At 40.2% G+C, this 17,350-nt stretch overlaps 1 protein-coding gene across 1 annotated transcript in view; it reads left to right on the top strand.

Moving 5' to 3' along the window:
- Positions 1 to 17,350, top strand: part of IFT80 (intraflagellar transport 80) — a 109,624-nt gene that overhangs the window by 32,331 nt on the left and 59,943 nt on the right. Inside the window, exons 6-8 of the mRNA XM_058661499.1 lie at positions 813 to 922; positions 6,000 to 6,089; positions 7,476 to 7,613. Coding sequence (XP_058517482.1) covers positions 813 to 922; positions 6,000 to 6,089; positions 7,476 to 7,613 — 338 coding nt within the window. The remainder of the gene's footprint in view (positions 1 to 812; positions 923 to 5,999; positions 6,090 to 7,475; positions 7,614 to 17,350) is intronic.

Here is a 17,350-nt window from a genome sequence, read left to right as displayed (position 1 = left end):
AGTCTCCTATGTTGGTGGCAGGGACTCAAGTGGTTGAACTATCATCGTTGCTTCCTTGGTGGATTAGAAGGGAGATGGTTTGGATGTGGAGTAGAGGGATCTGAGCCAGCATCTGGCATGGGATGTGGACATGTCAAGTGGTGGCTTAATGTGCTGTGCAGTCTCTACGCCTACATTTATTTTTATAGTCAGTTTATTTATTTATTTATTTTTTAAAGATTTATTCATTTTATTACAGCCAGATATACACAGAGGAGGAGAGACAGAGAGGAAGATCTTCCATCCGATGATTCACTCCTCAAGTGAGCCGCAACGGGCCGGTGCGCGCCGATCCGAAGCTGGGAACCAGGAACCTCTTCCGGGTCTCCCATGCGGGTGCAGTGTCCCAATGCATTGGGCCGTCCTCAACTGCCCTCCCAGGCCATAAACAGGGAGCTGGATGGGAAGTGGGGCTGCCGGGATTAGAACCGGCACCCATATGGGATCCCGGGGCTTTCAAGGCGAGGACTTTAGCCGCTAGGCTACGCCACCGGGCCCTATAGTCAGTTTATTGTACTGAATCAACGTAAATATTTGAGAACTGTTGATGAGAAATGATAAACCATGATTTTAAAAATATCTCTTTATATCTTGAAAATGAATTAATTTATATTAAATCATGTACATATTTCAGTATCACATTATATTCTAGTTTGAAGTGAGCACTGAGTTATGAAGAAATGAAATTATGCTTCAAATTACTTGTTTTGATCTTCTTCGTAATCTTTTTTTTAAAGCATAAACACTGCGTGTCTTTGTCTTTCTATTTACAGGAACACCGGTGTATTCAGTAGCATGGGGCCCTGATTCAGAAAAGGTCCTTTATACAGCAGGCAAGCAGCTGATCATTAAGCCTCTTCAGCCAAATGCTAAAGTTTTACAGGTATTTCTCAGGCATTTGTAAATGGTTCTCAGGACTTGCTGGACTGCTATTTGGAGAGTTCCCTTTCTTCTGGGTGGTCTTTTAACAGTCTGAGGCCTCTAAGTGTGTGGTTTTATTGACCTATATTAATGAAGACAATATTTGTTTTCAACAGGGTTTATTTCCCCCTTTTGAAATCATGTGACACTAGTAAATCACAAATTGTTTCCTGCTACTAAATTGTCACATGATTTGGCACAAATATAATCTTTAAATTTAGCAGCCAACCACAAATACATAGATTTGAGGCAACAGAAGCACAAAACGTTAAGAGCTTGCTTAGGTTTTATTTTTGTCATCATTATCATCATTATCTGTTGAAACACTTGAACTCTAAGAGTTCTGCATTCTTTTAGTATTTTTAGAGTGGAGGAGTCCATATATTACTTAGAACAAATTAAGTGTTTGAGCATAAAATGTTACTAAGTATATAGAGAATATTTATCATGAGGGTAAATGTTGAACTCACATCTTTTGTGTTGTTCAGAAAAGAAGAACAGTTAATTTTAGAAGCAGAATCTTCAAGAAGAGAATTTGTGTACTTCTTTGAGAGACAGACAGGGAGCTTCCCTCTACTGCTGTGCTCACTAACTGTCCACAGTGGCCAGGGATGGAGTACAAAAAGCTAGGGGCCAGGAGCTCAAGGCAGGTCTGCCATGTGGCGGGCCAGCTCCTTGGGCCATCGTTACCCACTGCTCTTTAGGGTGTGTGCCAGTAGGAGCTGGAGTGAGAAGGGCACAGGGGCTAAAGCCCAGGCCTTCCTGGTACAGGATGCGGGCATCCTAACCGGCAGTGGCTTACCCACAGGGCACACGTCTGCTGTTAGAGGCTGAATTGTGAAGAGAGGATAGGTGGTTGTTTCAAAGTGAAGGACCAAGAAAAAAACCTGTTCCGAGAGAAAAGATTGTTGCAGAGAGAAAACTGAACCGATAACTACACAATGGCAAGCCAGTCAGAGGGGGCAGTTAAGAAAGATTAGATGGAACAGATGAACACAAAAAATTTCAGCCCAAATCCAGGATTTTGTCATTTGATGCCAATGTGAAAGAATGCCTTTCTTTACATTTTTATAATGACACAGTGTAGTTTGGGTAAAAAGAATACAGGCTTTGGAGAGTCACCTGGGTCTGAATGTTCACTTACGCACCTGTGACATTAGACAGGTTGTGAGATGTCTTCGACCATTAGCTTTCTCACTCTTTAGTTAGGGACATAGTACCTACGCTGGCTGTGTGATTGTTATGGAGATTAAATGAGTTAACTTGCAAAGAATATAGGACAGTGCATCCAGCAAGCCCTCTGTCTTATCTGTGTCATTCAGTCAGGATAGTAAGATGTTGAGTGGGCGGACCTGGGCGAGGGCTTTTGGTGATTGAGGCTGACAGGTAACAGCAAATCTAGAAGTGTTTAAGCAGAAGCAATTGAAATACAATTTCAAGGACTAAGAAGATAGAGGTGAATTCCTGGTTCCAAATTAGTTATTTGCACATAGATTGTTTTATATAAATGTGTATTTCACAAAGTTAACATATATCTACATTTTTACTGCATGCAGAACACTCTGTTAAGAATTATTGGAGCAAAGGGAAAATAAAACATACAAATACTTGCCTTTATCTAACTAAGGTAATAATTTTTTTGTGGAGGGAAAATTCTAGGAAAGATCAGTTTTGATTACCTTTAGTCAAAGTCTCAACTCTGAAAATCTGCTGTGAGATTACAGAGCAAAAATGGGAAAATAAAATCTTGTAGTTTATTGCTTTGATTCACAGCTAGGGGAATGTGGTGAGACAAACTCAGGATCTGCGTTTATCCTCATGATTAATTGGATTATGATTCAGTTCTTCAGTTGAATACGTAGGCCAGGATGTAGTGAAGGGAAGGGAAAGTACCCATTACCCAAATTCAACCGGAATCAAGTAGTGTAATTAGTAACTCTGTGTTTCTTAGGAAATTAAAACTTCAACAATCTTAGATATATGCACACCTGCTGACATTGGGAATATCCACAAAAATAGACCTTTCAGATAATCAACATTTGTTTTTGAAGAAGGACATTTGTTTATTTATTCATTTGCTAAAAATATAGTTCAAAATTACTATATACCAGGCATAATGGTAAATTAGAGACATTGAAAGTGGAACAGCAGGATTACTGTAGACAAAGAGCTTATGACTCAAAAGAATTTCAAATGCCTAATAAATTGAAAAACAACAGAAAATTATCTCTGTGTTCTATATAATATGCAGGTTGACATCTTAAATTACAGTTTATGGAAAATTGGTCATGTTTTCTGGATTTTGAATATATAAAATTTCATTTTGTGGTTTTAAGCTGAAGCTCTTAAGAATCTAAGTATCTGTACCAATATATATTTAGATATATATTGTAATATCTATCCTTGTAGTTTATCTCAGGGTATTAGAAAATTAATTTGTAAACAGGAGATTGGCAGTAAATTATTAGAGGTAATTGTCTTAAAAATATTTATTTCATTTGTTTGAAAGGAAGAGTGAGTGAGGGAGGGAAGGAAGGCTTGTGAGCACTTTTATCAGCTGGTTCATTCCCCAAATTTTGTCAGCAGGCTGGCCTGGTCATGCCAAAGCCGGGTGCTTACAGGTAGAGGATTAGCAAGTTGAGCCATTGGGCTAGCCCCTAGATAACTTTTTCCTTTTTCTTTGTTAAATTATTTTATTTTGATAATCTTTACATAGTTGATTAGGGCACAAAGGGTCAAGGGCTACAGGAAACTGGGCTAGACCATTGTTTCCATATTATTATTTTTTTTTTCAGTATCTGTGGTAAGTGGGAAGACAAAGGGAAAAACCCCACCCAGCCTTCCACCCATCCCAGGTTGCTGATATGGGGCATCTTGGACGTTCTGCTCAAGCGGTTTTGATAGTTGAGCTGTTCTGAATTGCTGCCCATCTCGCCATTCCAAGCACGATGAAATCTCTTCAGAATCCACTGGCTGACATAGTTCACTTTAGAGTCTATGTTTGCCCAGATTTTCACTGCCAACACATGGCTGGTGTAGTTGGTTGTTTTGTTCTGTCCTCTGTTATCTGTTGTGGTACCAGGTGTCCTCTGCAGGTTCTGATGGGCTGCCATATCCTCCATGTGCACCTGGATATGCTGTCCACTGCTCCGTCTGAGCTCTGAAGAGGCTTAGCTTTGACACATGCACTCCATGGTCAGACCAAAGAACCTGCACTTTTCTTCATGATTGGGGTTCTGAGATCAGCAATTCAGTTGGAAGGATCCCCAAAGAAACTTCTTCTGAAGTGATCCCAGACCTGATTCTTGGGTGTGCTTGCCAGCAGGGTCCGGCACAGAACATCGGCCCTATCAACCTTTGCATATTGCTGGTTCAGTTCTGTTTCCAGTTCTGTCTTCCACATGAACCAATGGGTGTTGCAGTTCACCCTGATTCTGCCCAGCACACTTAGCCCTTGCACAAACCAGTGGGAGCTGCAGCCTAGTCAGAGCGACCCACAATAATCCCCACCAGGCCCGCTCAATGCCCTGGTTCCCATGCTTGCCAGTATGTGCGGTAGACTTGTCTAGTCTGTCCCACATCCATTCATCTCATTCATATCAGTGGGCATTGAAGTCTAGTTCAACCAAACCAGCCCCACGTTCCAGCCCACACACATGCAGGCAGGTGCCGTTCTGTTTAGCCACCCCTGTCCCAGTACTGGTTCTCATGCTCACCAGTGGGAGTGATAACCCAAGAGGGAGGTGCCCACTAGTCCCCTACTGGACCCACTCCCACTCCTGGATCATGCCCTTTCCAGGTGGTTCTGGAGTTTAACTTGACAGAATTAGCCCCCAGTGCCATCCTCTGCCAGCTAATGCTGTGGCAAAGCCCAACCAACCCTCACCCACTCTGATTTATGCTTGCACCAGTAGGAACAGTTAACCCAGCCTGGCTTTTCTCTGATCTAGCTCACATGAGGCCCACAGGTGTTTTAGCCCTGCTTGTTCTGGTCTGCCCCCATCCTATCTCACGCTCCCCAGTGGGAGTGGTTGTCCAGCAGGGGAGCCCTCCATATTCCCCCTACCAGCTTTGCCCCCTCTCCCCCTGGTTCTCATGTGTGCTGGTTGGTGCTGTGGCCTAGACTAGCATGGCCTGCCTCACCGCAGCTTTTTCCCGTGGGTGCTGTAGCCTGGCCCAGCCCAGCTCATCCCCAATTCCAGCTGACACTGTTGGGGATATCTTTTTCCTATATGGGAAGTTCTGCAAAAGATTCTCAGATCAGGGCCCAGCATGATAGTGTAGTGGTGAAGTCCTTGCCTTGCACGCCCGGGATCCCGTATGGGTGCCGGTTCTAATCCTGGCAGCTCCACTTCACATCCAGCTCCCTGCTTGTGGCCTTGGGACCCTACACTTGTGTAGGAGACCTGGAAGAAGCTCCTGCTCTTGGCTTTGGATTGGGTCAGCTCCAGCCGTTGCGGTCACTTGGGGAGTGAATCATCAGACGGAAGATTTTCCTCTCTATTTCTTCCTCCTCTCTGTATATCTGACTTTGTAATAAAAATAAATAAATCTTTAAAAAAAATTCTCAGATTAGTCAAACTGTCAACAAGACATTTGTAGATAGAGAGTGAAAGGAAATCGGTGTAAGAGAATGGAAAGAGTCCTAAAGAACTTTCCCATGCAGTATGAAGAGAAAAGAATTTGGAAAGATGCGTTACTGTAGCATCAGTGCCGGGATCAACTAATGAAGGCATGAGCGAGATTTAGATTCAAGTAGCATTTCTGAAATATGTGTTAGTTTCATAAGGTCGCAAAAATATCAGGTTTGAAATTGTGCAGTCTCAAGTGATTTTTCTTGTGGAGATTGGGTGCCTGAGGAAATTCCTTGGGATGCAGCTTGGAGCCGGATGTCCTGGTGCTAGGTACTTCCGTGAGCCCAACCTGGAAGTGACACAGCCAGTGAGGGAGCGCAGGAGTCTCTGAGGAGATGATGAGAGGCAAAGTGTTGTCTCCCAGTGCTTTGGGAGCTGTAATTCCTGGTTTTTATTTCCTCACAGTGGAAAGCTCATGATGGCATTATTTTAAAAGTGGACTGGAACTCAGTCAACGACCTGATCCTCTCTGCTGGGGAAGACTGTAAATATAAGGTATGTGGTGTTTAGATTGCTCACCTTGCTGACTCAGATTTCGGTGAAACATTTTTAGTGGTAACATTTTCTTTCAGCCATTTATTTTGCTACTGTCTTTTAACTCTAATAATTTACCAACTCTCATTATAATTCTGAGTTGCATTTTAAAAGACTAATTTAAAATAACCTTTTTAGACTTGCAGAATTTGGCTTATTAAGTAGCAACTTTACTGTAACACCTAGCTTGAGGGACTTAATTTAAATCAGTTCATTTCAGCTTTTAGAATTAGCAGTAATGGTTTATGCTTATGGAGGGTTTTGGACCAAAGAAATTGTGCAAAGAAATAAAATATAATTAGAGGTATTTTGTTGAAAGAAGTAATTTTAGAGAAAGTTGGTAGAGTCCTTCATGGGTGAAAGTTTTTTTTTTTTTTTTTAAAGATTTATTCATTTTATTACAGCCAGATATATACAGAGGAGAGACAGAGAGGAAGATCTTCCGTCCGATGTTTCACTCCCCAAGTGAGCCGCAACGGGCCGATGCGCGCCGATCCGAAGCCGGGGAACCTGGAACCTCTTCCGGGTTTCCCACGCGGGTGCAGTGTCCCAATGCATTGGGCCGTCCTCTACTGCTTTCCCAGGCCACAAGCAGGGAGCTGGATGGGAAGTGGAGCTTCCGGGATTAGAACCGGCGCCCATATGGGATCCCGGGGCGTTCAAGGCGAGGACTTTAACCACTAGGCCATGCTGCCGGGCCCCATGGGTGAAAGTTTTTAATCAAACTACTGAACATGTCAAAGCATTGCTATCACATTTAGGAAGGCAGAATAGGTTTTATTTTTAATTAAAGATTTAGGACCCGTTGTGTCAGCTTAGCAGCTAAAGTCCTTGCCTTGCACGAGTTGGGATCCCATATGGGTGCCAGTTTGTGTCCTGGTAGCTCCACTTCCCATCCAGCTCCCTGCTTAATGGCCTGGGAAAGCAGTTCAGGACAGCCCAAGGCCTTGGGACCCTGCACCCGCGTGGGAGACCAGGAGAAGGCTCCTGGCTTCTGATCGGCTTGGCTCTGGCCGTTGTGGGCACTTAGGTTATGAACCAGTGGATGGAAAATTTTCCTGTCTGTCTCTCCTGTCTGTGTATCTGACTTTCCGAGAAAAATAAACAAAACTTAAAAAGAAAGATTTAATAAAATTTGGAAATTATAAATGCTATAAAATATTTTCATTTTGAGATTATTTATATTTCAAGGACTTTGATGTTCTCTCTTGTATAAGTTAAGACATTTAACTGTTGATATTATGAGGTAGTTCTTCCTAAATATTTATTTAATACACTATGGAAGAATAATTTGTTGTAATACTATTGTGGCTGCTAAAACGCATTTTAAAAACATTGCTTTTGCAGGTGTGGGACAGTTATGGCCGCCTCCTGTACAGCTCACAGCCTCACGAGCACCCTATCACCTCGGTTGCCTGGGCTCCAGATGGAGAGCTGTTTGCTGTTGGATCATTCCACACGCTGCGCTTGTGTGATAAGACGGGGGTAAGTCCTAGGGCTGAGTGAGCGCATGCGCTGTCATAAGCATGAGAATGCACAGCACACAGGATTCTGGAGTCCTCGTTAACAACTTCCCAGAGTCCTTATCCGCAGCCTTTCGGAGGTCCCTTCATAAGCATGGATTTCAGAACATTTTTGCTTGGAAACATGCTGAAAGGCAGAGACAGAAGAATAGAGAGAAAAGGATGGAGACAGAATTCCCATTTACTGTTTCGATTCCTAAATGCGTACAAGAGGCAGAAGAGAAGCGGGGAGTGTTACCTGGGTTCTCCGTCGTGCGTGGAAGGACCCAGGTCCTTGAGCCCCTGTGCTCCTCTCAGCAGCTGTGTTAGTGGGAAACCGGAGGCGAGACCTGCAGCTGGGAATTGAAGCCAACTACTCTGTTATGGTACTTGGCTAAAAAGCCTCACCCAAGAAATTATTTTTGAGGTAGTATAGAACATCTTATTGTAAATAATAATTCTATCCACAAAGTACTTCGAAAAACTGTGAAAAATGGAACTGGTATAAGTTTATTTGATGTTAAGAAATTTGCAATTCATACTTGGTTTTACATAATATACATTTTCAGTAACTTTTTAAGGACCTGTAAATATAAACATTTTGAATCAAAAGCCACTGGTGAGTCCTACACTCCAGCAGGCAGTAGGTGATGGCTCAAGTGACTGAGTCCCTGCCACAGGGGAGACCCAAATGTAGTTCTGATCTGGTTTCAGCATGGCCCAGCCCCAGATCATTGAAAAAAAAAAGATATATTTTTATTGGAAAGGTAGATTTATAGAAAGAAAGCGTGACAGAGTGACAGAGAGAGAGAGAGAGAGAGAGAGAGACCTTCCATTTACCGGTTCACTTCTCAAATGACTGCAGTGGCCGGAACTGAGCTGATCCAAAGCCAGGAACTTAGAAGCTTTCTCTGGCGCTCCCACATGAGGATCTGAGCCATCCTGTGCTACTTTCCCAGGCCATTAAGCAGGGAGCTGGATGGGAAGTGGAGCAGCTGGGACATGAACTGGTGCTAGTATGGGATTCTAGCGCTCACAAGGTGAGGATTTAGTCACTGAACCACCTCATTGGGCCCAAGAATAAACTTTGGGCCCAAGTAAAAACTTTTTGAAAAGAAGTACTGAGTCTGGCACGGAGGCCTAGCAGCTAAGGTCCTCACCTTGAACGCGCTGGGATCCCATATGGGCACCGATTCTAATCCCTGTAGCCCCGCTTCCCATCCAGCTCCCTGGTTGTGGTCTGGGAAAGCTGTCAAGGACTGCACAAAGCCTTGAGACCCTGCACCCGTGTGGGAGACCCGGAAGAGGATCTGGGCTCCTGGCTTCTGATTGGCACGGCACCAGCTGTTGCGGTCATTTGGCGAGTGAATCATCGGATGGAAGATCTTCCTCTCTGTCTCTCCTCCTCTCTGTATGTCTGCCTTTCCAATGAAAATAAAATAAATTTTTTTAAAGTACTAGTTTGTATTGTGTATTACCAAGGTGTTACTTTTTCTGAGTGTGAACTTTAGGATCTGTTTCCTTTTAACTGTTGAGTTGTTTCAAGTTTCAGACAGCTTTTTAAGAACAAATGTTGAGATAATTCATACTTTGTACATCTTACCAATTTAAAGTCTGTATGCTATTTTTTCACCCTGTATGCAGTCATCAGTCATCACCACTTCTCACTTAAGGAGTCACAGCCCCAGTAACTGTTGATCCCAATTGTCCTTCACTACTCCTCACGCCTAGAAACTACTAACCTATTTTGTTTTTTTAGGGATGTGTCTATGCTGAACATCTTATATAACTTAATTAATATATTATGTAGTTTTTGTATAGCTGATCTCTTTCAAAAACATGGTTTCAAAGTTAATCCATGTACCAGTACTTCAGTCTTTTTATTGACAAATAGTATTATATTTTTGGATATATTTTGTTGATTTATTGTTGTTGACGGGTATTGAAGTTGTCTCAAACTTAAGTTATTGTAAATACTGTTGCTGTGACTGCATGTAAAATTTTGTATGCATATGCATGGATTTCAAAATTTTCTGCATAGAAATAAGGTATCTTAATTCTGCTTTCCACAAACTTTTTGCAATAGCCTCATATTTTTCAGTTTTTCCCACTTATTAGTAGGATGACTGGTATAATAGTAACTGTGTTGGTGGCTGCTGCCTCCTTTTGTTTGCTTGCCAGTCTTGTAAGAGTTGTTTTTGTGCTTTGTCTGGGATGTATAGATGTTACCTGTAAGAAGGCTGGGCTGTCAGCCCTTTGTCTGCCACCGTCATTCCTTCCGTAGGAAAAGAGCATTTTAAGTGATTGAACATGAGTTTTAAAAATCAGCTCTGCATGTGAGAGCTAGAGTGGGAGTGGAATGTAAGAGTTGCTTGTTTGAGATTTGCTGTTCAGGAAATGATCCAGGAAAATGGCCGGAAGGCGGGGATAGTCAGTTCATAAACAAATGCGAATAGGCACTAGCAGTGTAAGTAAGCAAGTAAGCAAGGAAAAGAGGTAATGACAGGTCTTACCTGCTAGGTTGGAAAGACAATTAAGAACAACCTTGATTTCACTTGAACAGGAGGAAATTAACCTCTTTATTTATACAGTTGTTGGGAAGGTGGAGTGATTCAACTTTTTTAAAAAGATAGTTTGAGATTAAATATCCCAATGTAAGATGTACATATCCCTTGATACAATAACTTCAGTTGTAAGGATTTTAAAGAAATCATTCTGCAAGGATACAAAGTGTATGCGTAACAATTTCCATGAGTAGATTAGATATCTAAATACCTAAAAATGTTATGCCCTTAAGTCATCAAAAATGGAAGAAGAGTAGTTTTAATAACTTTTAACATAATTCTTCTATCTTCAAGGAAGTATAAAAATGTATCACTTATTTATTTTTCACTTATATATTGTATGCATTAACTGCTTCCTAAACATTGATTGAGATTTTATTATGTGCTAGGCACTTGCTCCAGATGTTAAAGAACAACAGTAAACAAGGTAAATTCCTTGCTCTTAATAGCTTTTCATTCTGGCAGATGGAAGATTAAAAATGAATGATAACATTAATAAAGTGGTGGGGAATATTTAGCTGGGAAAGGAGGAGGTTATCCTAGGTTATTCTGTTTGATCATAGAATATCAAAATAAATGTACCAGCTAAATGTTTATTACTGGCTGGTTAGTGAAATAAATTGTGGTACAAGTGAATTACTTAAAAATAAAGATTATAATACCACAACTATTTTCTAGATTCTGTAATTTTATTTTTTATTTTTTAAAAAAATTCATGATTCAAGAATATAAGGAAAATACTCATAAAAGGCAAAAAGTTTACATTATTTTAAAGAAATAAATATACAGACTGTATTAATAAATTACACTAACTTAAGCAGAATGGAATTCAAGGGAGATCTGAGCTTGTATCTGGCCTTTTCACTAACATTGTTGCTTTTATTTGTCAGTAGGTGGTGCTGTTGCTTGGGTAAGAGTTAATGTTTTGTGATTCTCATTTTCCCTGTCTGAATATTCAGTCAGTCATTATCATAAAAAAGACTTTCTCCATTCATTCATTTAAAGTAATCACAATGATTCATGATCTGCACTAACTGGTATCCCTGTCATTTGTAACTTTTTATTATCAGTGATGCAGAATTTAATACAATCTATAACATTCTAATTTGTAGTACATAAGAGAATATTAATTTTAAAAAAATTTGTGTGTCTCAAAGAACTATAAGAAACTGCATTTCTTTTCTTTTCAACTGAAATTTAATTTGTAATATGCAAAAATACTTTGTGGAAAATGGAATTAGAAACTTTATTTTGGTGCAAAAATTTTTGAAAGCCATTCCTAGTATTTTCATAATACACATTTCCCTGAATTTTGTGAAGACCTCAATTTTATAAATTGAACTCATGAATCTTTGACAGAGATTATACATCTGAGGATTCTCTTAATGCTGTACAGTTATATAGAAAATAGTAGGTTTGGCATTGGAGAGGTAATTTTAGAAGTCAAATCAGGTTTGTTTTTTTTTTGTTTGTTTATTTGTTTTTAGTTTAAATACTCATTTGTATTTCCCTGTCAGGAAATAACCTTCATGCAAAAGTAGCTTGCAGAATGTGAAAGAAAAAAAATCTGAGCTCTTCCTCCAGTGGTAGAAGTGATCTTTTGACAGGTCAATACTTTATAGAAGCAGTCCGTATTGTTCTGTCCATGTGGTCATTTTAGTTTAATGTAGTAGCACCAGCATGTTTGTCAACCTCTGAAGGCAAAACTTCAGTGATAAGTTTACAAAGTTAAATGCCTCCTGGGGTATGAACCAGAGGGTGGCAGATCTTCCTGTTTGTCTGCGACTCACAGCATTTCAGACAAAATGAAAGTAAGAATATGATAAGGAAATAAGTAGGAGACAAAGTGGAAGACCTCTTCCGGGGCTGTGGGCTCTTCCTCCGCGATGTAATATGCTGAACTGGATGATCATCTCTCTCTTCACCCCAAGTTCCATGCGCACTGGCTATCCTGCTGGCTTCCATTTGTATTAGTGATTAAAAAAAATTCTGAATATTGACATGTTAAGTGAGAAGAAACAGTGCTGTACATTTGCATGCCGCAAGTGGGAAAATCTTGAGCATGGCTGGCAGATGGTGCCAATCATGTAATTGCACATTTATTCTGTATTTTATTATAGTTGATGTAAATGTACATGCCATCTCTCAGAAGCCAGGGAAAGGGGACAGGTAGGCCATCGGTGTCCGGAACTCGAGTGCTGGGGGAACACAGTGTTCCTCTGTGTCTTTGTCTTGGATTGCTACTTCGATATCTACGTCCTTTCTGTCTCCTAGCTGAATGACATTCCCCTTCTCAGTTACATGATGCAAAATGACCAGTATGACCAGCTATTAGGTCTTCAACTGTTCTGTTTGAGATGGTAGCCAGAAGGAAGGGAAGAGCTCACCAGGTAAGCACACATACCTGGCCTGGTTAGATATGTCTGGCAGGCTGGTGAAGGGTATATAAACCTTGCTGTCAGACTCTTCACCCAAGTCGGCATGAAGATTGTTGGTACTGCCTGGATTCTCGCACAGAAAGAAGGGAAGGAAAGCAGCCAAACTGTTTGTTATTTGTGTTTCAGAGTCATTTTAGTAGAATTTCTCAAAAGTTTCTAATTTAATATGCTGAGAGATTTCCTTTTTACCTGAATACATTTCTAATTTTATAATGAGAAACAATGAGAAAAGGATGTTATATTTTCAGATTTGATATAAAGCCACATTTGTGAGAAGCCATAAAATATAGACTATGTGTGTGTTTCCCATGTCGTGAGCCTGGGACCCTATAGTACAGAGCTGAGAAACTCAACAATTGATACAAACAAATTTAGGTTACAGAATTTATTTTGAAGCCTTTAAAAAGAACAGCTAACACATAATGGCTTTTTACAAATGTTGCATTATAGGGAATTATTGTGCAGTTGAAAGGTAGTTTTTGATGACAACATCTTGACTAATTCATTACTAGACTTGATCCATTGCTCAGTTTGATTGATTTTTGAAAAGGCTAGTTTTAAATTTTCTTTTTGACAAAAATCTTTCAAAGTTCTTTCAAAGGCAGAATACACAGAGAGAGAGAGAGAGGTGCCGTCTATCTGTTGTTCATTCCCAAATGGCCACAGTGGTCTAGGCCGGCCCAGGCTGAGCGGGGCTGAAGCCAGGAGCAGCAGGTCCTTGTGGGGTCTCATGTGGTGGCAGGGTCCGAGGTGGTGGCAGACCATCTTCGCTGCTTCCCCAGGCACACGAGCAGGGAGCTGGGTCGGAGGCAGAGCGGCCATTCTGATACAGGGACAGGGTGTTGGTGCTGCAGGCAGCGGCCTAACTTGTGCTACATGCCAATTCTTGGTTTTGAAATTTAGGAATCTCTGCCTTTTCATTTGCTCTTTGGATTTATTTTTAATTGTAAACCTCTAGTTTGCTTAAAATCATGATTTAGCTCTGGCAAGAAAGGCTTGCTATGGATACAAACCCATTCATTTCTTTGACAAGTATTTATGAGTGCTAATTTCTGTATGTTTTTCTAGCTACTCAGTAAATAACATATCTGTTTTCCTTGAGTAATTCAGCCTCTACTTATGTTAACAGATACTTATATAACATAGTGATTTAATGGTAGAGGTTATAATTACTGAGAAAGTCCAGAGAAGAGAAAGAGTAATGATGAAATGTCAGATATGTCTGAGCTTGTTGTTTATGAGACTTAATTAGTTTAAATGAAGTTCCTCGTTGTGATTGAGAATTTTTAAAAAAACAAGAGCAAAAATATCTTTAAATGATCAAAGATCATATAACTATAAATGCATACACACATACATATATAACTGAGCAACACAAATTTTAGTTCGGTCTTTTTATAATATTGATAAAAATATAAATTTAAATCAATAGACTTGGATGTAGAGAAATTTACTTTTGTCTGTCTAATGTTTTTACATGTGCAGTGTTTAAATCATTAAAAGCTTCTGTAACGTGTGTAAGGGCCAGTCCGGCTCTGCCTGAGCTTATGGTGTGTCCCGCGATGTCCACCCATGTTTTAGGGGAATAGTGGTCAATTGCTCTCACCTTGTTGTCTTGTCTGTACTTCGGAAACCAGGCTCCAGCATTCACACCTTCTTAGCTGTGCCAGTACCAATCGTAAAAAAATGGAACCTTTGCCTTGATTTAAGAAAAGGTGTTATTTCCTTTTATTTCATGGTCTTTAAATTACCTTTTCCTTTCTTGCCCTTTCCCCTTTAAAGAGTTGTATAGGTTTTTTTGTTGTTGTTAACCATTAGGCCACATCTAATTATTTGCTGTATCATCTGTGAGGAACTATTGATTTGACAATTCAAAATCTCTCCCTAAGGGACTTTTCCTCGACTATTCTAAGATGTCCATATTTTCTCTGAAATAGGCACCTATGTCTTACCTATGATTTAATTTTTCTCAGTGTTAGGACATATTAAGAAGAGGGCAACAGTTTTTCTCAATATTCAGGTTTTTTTTTTTTACAATTTGTATGATAGGATATTAAATACATGTTTTATTTGATGTCATAAGCCTATTTTGATGCTTTCTTTTCTTTAAAAGATTCGTTTATTTCACTTGAAAGTCAGAGTTAGAGAGTGTAAGTGCTGGAGCTGAGCTGACCCGAAGCTGGGCCACAGGAACTTCTCCTGCGTCCCCCTCAGGGGTGCAAGGGCTCAAGGTCGTGGCTGTCCTTTGCTGATTTTCCAGCCCACTAGCAGGGAATGGACCGGAACTGGAGCCGCCAGGGCTTGAACTGGTGTCCATATGGTATTATGGCACCACAGACTGAGGATTAATGTGCCATACCACCCTACCGCCCCTGATTCTTACTTCATTTAAAAAATATATCTAGTTTGATATTTAAAATGCTTTCTTTTGGAATCCTTGTGAATCTAGTCCTGCATGATCAAGACCAAGTTCTTACTACCGTGATAACAACATAGCCAAAATCTTACTTAGTTTAGTTTTTTTTTTATTGTAAGTCTTTGGAAGCTAAAATCACAAAACTTAAACTACCTCTTAAAAGTGGTAAGAATCCTTTTTCTTATGTTTATGCTCATATCTGAATCTGAATCTTAAAAAGCAAAAGCAGCAAGTGGGCATCAGTTCTACAGCTACCAGGAAATGGATTCCGGCAACAACTTGAATGGTTAAGGAAACAGATCCTTCCTGGGAAAGGAACACGGTGCTGGTAATATCTGATTTTAATTTAGGGAAGCTTATGTTAGGTTTATGGCCGCTGAGTCTAGAGCTGTAAAATCATGAAGTTGTCTTGTTTTATGCGTCTAGCAGTCATTTGTTGTAGCACTAATAAAACACTAATAGAAATTGTATCTTTATGGCTGCAGTTCAGGGCCAGTCTCAGCAGTGAGTTATGGGGATAAGCCGTCCTAGGCAATGATCTCACTCGACTTATGGAGAAGAAAATCTCTCCCATTAGTATGAATAAGAACCATTTCTTAAGATATTATCATGTAATTTGTCCCACCCAGCCTCCTCCATACCTCAAGCCTCCCCACCCTCATTGGAGGTACACGTGGACAGGCAAGCCTCTTAGTTATATGAACAATATTAAAAATAAAATAAAAAAATTTCTGTCATGTAAGTAACACATTAAACTTGGTTTTTATCATGCCATTTTCTAAGTGACTTGTCTGTCAGAAAACAGGATTTGGATGAGGGAGAGAGAGGAAAGGCCTAGCACACCATTCATGACCCAGGAACATGATTCTATTTGAAAAACTTTTAGTAGTCCTAGAATCCATCGATCCTGGATGTGTGAGTAATGTTTGTTCTGAGACAAAACCAAGCTTACAATCTCATGTTGTTTCAAGGTTTCTCTGCCTTAGTATATATGTATGCATGTTGCTGAACCTTTCAGAAGCAAACAGCCATTGATTTGGACTTTGTTGTCAGTGTCATACTGCTTCTTGGTAGGCAGCTCAGAATGGCACTTGTGTTTTAGCTGTATGTCATCTTGTGACTACAGACCGGTTTTGTGTCCTACAAATTTCTTTTATAATTACTGCTTTTTTTTTATATTCATCTTGTTCTTTTTTTGTTTTTTTTTGAAATTGTTTATACCAAACCAAGCGAAAAATATTTGTTTAAGATTAAGGAAACAGGGCCCAGTGCAGTAGCCTCGTGGCTAAAGTCCTTGCCTTGTGTGAGCCATATGGGCACTGGTTTGTCTCCCGGGTGCTCCATTTCCCTTCCAGTTTCCTACTTGGACTTTTGGCCTGGGAGAGCAGTTGAGGATGGGCCCAAGCCTTGGGCCCCTGCACCTGCATTGGAGACCTGGAAGAAACTCCTGGCTCCTGGCTTCGGATCAGCTCAGCTCTGGCTGTTGAAGCCACTTGGGGAGTGAGCCATCAGGCAGAAGATCTTTCTGTCTTTCTATGTAAATCTGACTTTGCAATAAAAATAAATAAATCTTAAAAAAAAGATTAGGCAAATAATTTAAAATCTCACCAGTGTTATGAAGGCAAAAATAATAAGTAACATTAAATAACCCAGTTAGAAATGCAGAATAAGCTTGTATTTTGCGTAAATTTAAGGGAACTCAGAACAACAAAAATAATGAAAGCAAAAATAGAAAAAATAATCCATTAAAATTTAAAATGTTAAGTATTTTCATTTTTCTGTATCCCTTCCAAATGTTTGTATCTTTCAGCAGATAATTTTTACATGGCTATGGTTATTATAAAGATATTTTATATCTTTTTAAATATTGCTATTATATAAATGACATACAGATTTTATCTTAATATTTTATAGTTTCAAAATATTCATATCTTATGAAAGCAAGGCAAAATTAGATTGGAGGGGAATGATAGTACTGAGGAAATTTTTTTTCAAGATTTATTCATGTTTTTAATTGGAAAGTGAGATATGGAGAGAGGAGGAGAGACAGAGAAGAAGATCTTCCGTCTGATGATTGACTACCGAAGTGGCCACAACAGCTGGAACTGCGCTACTCCAAAGCCAGGAGCCACGAGGCTCTTCCAGGTCTCCCACGTGGGTGCAGGGTCCCAAGGATTTAGGCCACCCTCGACTGCTTTTCCAGGCCACAAGTAGGGAACTGGATGGGAAGCGGAGCTGCTGGAATTAGAACTGACACCCACATGGGATCCTGGGGCATGCAAGGCAAGGATTTTAGCTGCTA

Source organism: Ochotona princeps, chromosome 3, assembly GCF_030435755.1.
Source record: "Ochotona princeps isolate mOchPri1 chromosome 3, mOchPri1.hap1, whole genome shotgun sequence".
In the NCBI taxonomy this organism is placed as follows: domain Eukaryota; kingdom Metazoa; phylum Chordata; class Mammalia; order Lagomorpha; family Ochotonidae; genus Ochotona; species Ochotona princeps.
Note: the sequence above shows the minus strand (reverse complement) of the source record. Positions and strands in the feature narration are given on the sequence as shown.